This window comes from Myotis brandtii, unplaced genomic scaffold (genome assembly GCF_000412655.1).
Source record: "Myotis brandtii unplaced genomic scaffold, ASM41265v1 scaffold772, whole genome shotgun sequence".
Classification (NCBI taxonomy): domain Eukaryota; kingdom Metazoa; phylum Chordata; class Mammalia; order Chiroptera; family Vespertilionidae; genus Myotis; species Myotis brandtii.
The window spans coordinates 366,072-372,285 of record NW_005371090.1 but is presented as its reverse complement, the minus strand read 5'-3'; the positions used below and the strand labels follow the sequence as shown (position 1 = coordinate 372,285).

The 6,214-nt window shown below is 39.1% G+C and overlaps 1 protein-coding gene across 2 annotated transcripts in view; it reads right to left on the bottom strand.

Moving 5' to 3' along the window:
* FGD6 (FYVE, RhoGEF and PH domain containing 6) overlaps nucleotides 1-6,214 on the bottom strand; it is a 125,353-nt gene that overhangs the window by 21,347 nt on the left and 97,792 nt on the right. For both annotated transcript variants that reach the window (XM_014530757.1, XM_005883156.2), the window contains 5 exons: nucleotides 5,142-5,200; nucleotides 4,990-5,061; nucleotides 4,221-4,289; nucleotides 3,591-3,674; nucleotides 1,733-1,812 (listed from right to left, as the gene is read on the bottom strand). In XM_014530757.1, the coding sequence (XP_014386243.1) occupies nucleotides 1,733-1,812; nucleotides 3,591-3,674; nucleotides 4,221-4,289; nucleotides 4,990-5,061; nucleotides 5,142-5,200 (364 nt within the window). The remainder of the gene's footprint in view (nucleotides 1-1,732; nucleotides 1,813-3,590; nucleotides 3,675-4,220; nucleotides 4,290-4,989; nucleotides 5,062-5,141; nucleotides 5,201-6,214) is intronic.

Genomic DNA, 6,214 nt, shown 5'->3' with positions numbered 1-6,214 from the left:
AGAAGGAAGGAAGGAAGGAAGGAAGGAAGGAAGGAAGGAAGGAAGGAAGGAAGGAAGGAAGGAAGGAAGGTAGGTAGGTTAGAGGGAAGAAGGGTGTGGGGGGGAAAGAAGGCCACAGCAGGCTGAAACTGGGAAGCATCTGACAAATTCTGAAAACAGGTATTTAACTTCTCCTGTCATCCTGAGATCTGGTGTCCGGCAGCATGGCCATTCCCTTTCAGAAAAGTGACATGACTTAGGGAGCTAGCTGCTCTTGTGCTCCTCTGATTTTGGTCTGAGTCCTTGACATGTGGACATAGGCAATATTATTATGGTTAAAAGCATAAATTTAGTGTCAGATACACCTAGGTTCAAATTTTAGTCCACTGCTTACTAGTTATGTAAACTTGGACATGTTTTCAGGCTCCATTTTCCTTATATGGAAGGTCAAGACAATACAAACTCCACTAGTTATCATAGAAATTAAAAGAGAAAATAAATATAAAACTTTTACAACCATGCCTAATGCAGAAAAACAAATGGTTCCAGTTCCACTCAAGGTGCTACTAAGACCCTAACTGATTTCAGTGATTTGGACACAGCTGTGAGCAGGCTGCCTGGGTCCAAATCCTGGCCCCGATAACCTGATAGCTGGGTGGGTTTTCTCACCATTAAAGGGGTGTAATTGTCGTCACTTACCTTGAAGGTTGTTGTGAAGATTTAATGAATTAATGCACAGAAAGTGCTTAGGATAGTGCCTGGTACAGCGTAAATGCTACTAAAGTATTTGCTACCACTTTTATTACATCAAAGGTTGGTCTGAGAGCCGCCCAGACTCACAGTCCAGATCCAGCAGTAGAGCACACTGTGGCTGCTATCTCTCCCTTCACCTGTCAAATCCTGCCAAACACCCACTTCTGCCACTTGGCCAATAACTCAACAATGTGTATTTATGTTTATACAGCTTCAGGTTTTCTTTAGCATTTTATTTACATATGGTATTACAGCTTTACTTATACATAAGCACCGAAGGTTCTAGTTAAGGCAATGTGGTATCATAAATAACAACAGATTTAAAAGCAAAAAACTTCTATTTGTATTGTGACTTTGCCAGTTATGTATCCTTAAGATAGAAACTCAACTTTTCTGTAACTTAGTCTTCCTCATCTTTAGTGAGATGACACCTATCTCGTAGATTTATGTCCTTTCAATGTTAGGTGAAAACTTCTAGTAAAAGATTCAAAGCACTAGATGTTTTTATTAATTAATTAATTTATTTATTTTTACTTTATTTTTATTATTGACACTATTACAGATGTCCTCATTTCCTCCCCCTTTGCCCACCTCCCTACTGCATTTGACCCCTCCTTCCTTCTGGCCATCTACACACTATGGTCTGTGTCTATGGGTTATGCATATATATCATATATATTTTTTGGCGAATCCCTTCACCTTCTTTGTTTTTAAAAATGTGTTGAAATATTCACTTTAAAAAATGATCAGCAAAGCATTTTTCAACATTATTATTCTACTTAGAGGAACATTTTTATCTGTGTGCTTCTAGCACTTCATTGCATTCATTTACTCTCAGATGTTTTATCTACATGGTAAACCACGAGATACCTGCATGGTATTCAGGAAGAAAAGAAGGGGGAAAAGATAAGCCTAGTAGTTAACTTAAATGTAAAAAAAGGCTGGAGATGGCTGACCCTATAATACTGGCAAATGCTCATCTATGAGTTTTTAAACTTACCTGGCTGAGAGAATGAAGGAACGTTCTACACTCTCAATCTGTAGTTCATTCTGATACGCTTCTTGGGTAGGTTTTTTTACCTGGAAGAAAGCAAAACAATTTGAGCAAACTCATCTTATTGAAAAATCTCATCTTTGAAGCACAGTTAAAATTGCCCAGTGACCCAGATGCTGACATCCACCACCAACCTTCGTTTATTTCCAGCTTTATCTATCACTGCTTTCCCTCACCTACTCTCTGCTACAGATGAATTTATTTTTCTTTTTTTAAAATATATTTTTATTGATTTCAGAGAGGAAGGGAGAGGGAGAGAGAGAGAGAGAAACATCAATGATGAGAAAGAATCACTGCCTCCTGCTCACCCCACACTGGGGATTGAGCCCGCAAGCAAGGCACATGCCCCGACTGGGCAGAAGCCCAACTAGTGTGGCTCAGTGGTTGAGCATTGACCTATGAACCAAGAGGTCATAGTTCAATTCCCGATTGGGACACATGCCCAGGTTGCAGGCTCAATTCCCAGTGTGGGGCCTGTAGGAGGCAACCAATCAGTGATTCTCTCCCATCATTGATGTTTCTCTCTCTCCCTCTCCCTTCCTCTCTGAAATCAATAAAAAAAAAAACTGCCCTAACCGGTTTGGGTTCGATTCCAGTCAAGGGCATGTACCTTGGTTGCGGGCACATCCCCAGTGGGGGGTATGCAGGAGGCAGCTGATTGATGTTTCTCTCTCATCGATGTTTCTAGCTCTCTATCCCTCTCCCTTCCTCTCTGTAAAAAAAATAAAAAATAAATCAATAAATAAAAAAAAGAAAACTAAAACTGGAACTCCCATTTGACCCGGTGATCCCACTTCTAGGAATATATCCCAAGAAACTAGAAACACCAATCAGAAAAGATATATGCACCCCTATGTTCATAGCAGCACAATTTACAATAGCTAAGATCTGGAAACAGCCTAAGTGCCCATCAGCAGATGATTAAAAAACTGTGATACATCTACACAATGGAATACTATGTTGCTGCAAAAAGGAAGGAACTCCTACCAGAGACAGAGAATCATCAATCAGACCGTCAAACCTCAGAGGGAAGGCTGGGGAGGGTGGGGGAAAGGGAGGGAGATCAACCAGAGAACTTTGTATGCATGCATATAAGCATAACCAATGGACACAGACACTAGGGGGGTGAGGGCATGAGCGGAGGGCGGGCTGGGGAACAAGGGGGGGATAAGGACACATATATAATACCTTAATAAATAAAAAAATATATTTAAATAAAATTAAAATAAATACCTATGTACACAAAGGCCCAACTTTCCCACCTTTAGGCCTTTGCTCACATTATTCCCTCTACCTGGAATGCCTTTCCCCACATCTTAGCATGGCCAAATGTGACCTATTCTTGGTTCTTCCTCCAAAAAACTTCCCCAATTCTCCCTCTTTCCTAGCTGCCATCAATACCTCCACCATGTCCCACCAAATGCTGCACTCCGAACCAAAAACTTTAACTGTGCCTTTACAGTGATATTAATTACTGTCTATTTTATAAGCGTTTATGCATAGTGTATTATCCTCCCTACTAGTTGCTAAGCTCCTGGGGAGACTGGCAGAGGGGCAGAGACAAAAAGAATCATGCTTCCATTTATCTTTATATTTTCCACCAAATCTATTGCCATGTTGTCTATAGTCATTCTCAAGAAATATGTTATGAATTAATGTATGAGTGAACAAATGACGACATGAATGATTAAATGAATACATGGACAGCAATACATGGAGAAGAAAAAGTTAAAGATAATTATCTTAGGGAATTTTCTCTAAATATATTTAGGTTAAAACAAAAACTTCCAACCGATGCACAGACCTTCATTCCAGCCAATGAGAGCATGTTGTTCAGTTTATACATCCCAGACTGTACTGGTGTTGTATACAATAGGGCATCATTAAACTGAAAGTAGAAACATTTCATAGGATGAAGTAAAAGAACAAATTTCATCTACAAAGTTACTGATAAGACACAGAAATAAAGCAAAAAACATTACTTCTTTATTAGCTCTTTAAAAGCTAATATTATTACTTCTTTAAAAGCTCTCTGCATAAATACTTACGTTCTGCTTACAGAAACTAAAACCACCCAGAATGTTCTATTAAAATATTATTAAAAAGGCAATTGTGAAAAAATATGCTTTCTTTCCAAGTTCTGTAGACAGATTTAATGGTTTCTGAATGCTAAATCCCACTAAGGCATTATAATCTGCCTAAATAATCGATTGAATCAATTTTTCCAAATTAAAAATGAAATAAACTAAATTCAAAAAGAAAATAATTTTCTGGTTATGCATCTTTGTTTCCTATACTTGAAATGCAAAGGAGCATACAATCAGTCACAGATCCCACTAAAACTGCTATTTGAATGTGCTAATGTACAAATGTCTCCTTTGATTAAGCAATTATGCCTGCCTGGGGATCATCAGGAACACACACAGCCACTTACCAGGAAGAACACTCGGGGCTGCATGTCTTTCCGAGACAGCTTCATCAGAGTTCCTTCTTTGAGAAAAACCTGATTTATCCAAACAAACACCCATTTAGTCCTACCATCATAACACAACAATATACATATAATTTCCTTTTCAACTTTCTTTCCCCAGATTTTTTTCTCTGGGAGTTGGGCAGACATTATTTTCCTTGTGACTTTTTAAAGTCGTGGTTTCTTTCTAAACCCTCTAAGTCATTTAGGAATTGGACAAGGCTGCAGTTTTATAAATCCAATATTGGCCCCAGGGGTACTATGTGGTCTGGAATGTAATTGACCCAGTGTGTACTTTATCCCAAGGCATAGCCAACATCCTGACAATTGCATTTTGTAATTTCCCTGAATTCATTCCCTAGGCCATTTTTGTGCTCTATTAGCAGCAACAAAATACCAATTTTCTCCTTCCCCTCATAATCCTCTCTGACATGAAAGATTTTAATGAAATTGTCTTTAAAGTTGTATGAGGTCAGCTAGTATTACACAATAAAATGATCCTATTCAATCAGAGACTCTGTGGGGTCCCTTGCCATTTTCCTAATTGAATCGGACTTAAGTGACTTAAGTCATGAATGTTTAGATGGGTAGAATGAACTTAGTTGACCCAAACTGGGTCAATGAAGAGTAACAATAACAAATAATCTATTTTCATAACTGAAATGAAAAGTAGTTACAAACTGTGCCTAAAAGCATTAGATTAAATTTGCCTAAGATAGTCTTAAACACTCACCCGTCCAGGCTGCACGATTTCATGGTGTCCATTTAAGCTGTACTGAATTTGCATAAGTTTTTGGAAGTTGTCCTACAGAAAGAGAATGCAGAGCATATGAAGGCCTGGTTCCCAGGTTCAATAGTACACAGCCACTGAAATCAGATACTTACTCCTTGCTTCATGGTGTCATTGGCGTGGTTGGCTACCTCTATAACAACAGCAAGGGCATCTAAAATATGTAGGAACAGAGGGGCATTTGGTCATTACCAATGAATTGCAACATGAAGCAATTCAGGCAACAAGATGGCTAGTTTACAGCAACCAACTGCTACAGGATCTTGGATAACTGAGAATAGGCAAAAGTATGGATGATGAGGGCATGGAACAGGCAAAATAGAGAACTTGAGAGAAAAAAAAATGAACCAGAGAGTCTAAAGCAGCGGTTCTCAACCTGTGGGTCGCGACCCCTTTGGGGATTGAATGACCCTTTCACAGGGGTCGCCTAAGACCATCAGAAAACACATATATAATTACATATTGTTTTTGTGATTAATCACTATGCTTTAATTATGTTCAATTTGTAACAATGAAAATACATCCTGCATATCAGATATTTACATTACGATTCATAACAGTAGCAAAATTACAGGTATGAAGTAGCAACGAAAATACTTTTATGGTTGGGGGTCACCACAACATGAGGAACTGTATTAAAGGGCCGCGGCATTAGGAAGGTTGAGAACCACTGGTCTAAAGAGACATGATATACCGCCCTAGCTGGTTTGGTTCAGTGGATAGAGTGTTGGCCTGCAGAGTGAAGGGTCCCGGGTTCAATTCTGGTCAAGGCACATTCCTAGGTTGCAGGCTCAGTCCCCAGTAGGGGGCGTGCAGGAGGCAGCCAATCAATGTTTCTCTCTCAGCATTGCTGTTTCTATCTCTCCCTTTCTCTCTGGAAATCAATAAAAATATTTTTTTTTAAAAAGACAGACATGATATACCATGTGTATTAACGTATGAATGTTGGTATTGTTTTGTGCTGAAACTTGATTATCCTCTTGAAGTTTACAAGGATACAGATAGGATTTCACCTGGAAGCTAAGGACCATTCCAGTGTAGACTGCCTTGGGAGATGAGGGATCCTGGGACAGGAAACCAGAAAGCAATTATGTAAGAGGGTCAGGGCTCAGCTCCCTTCTTTTTTCTTTTTTTAATATATTTTTATTGATTTCAGAGAGGGAGGGAG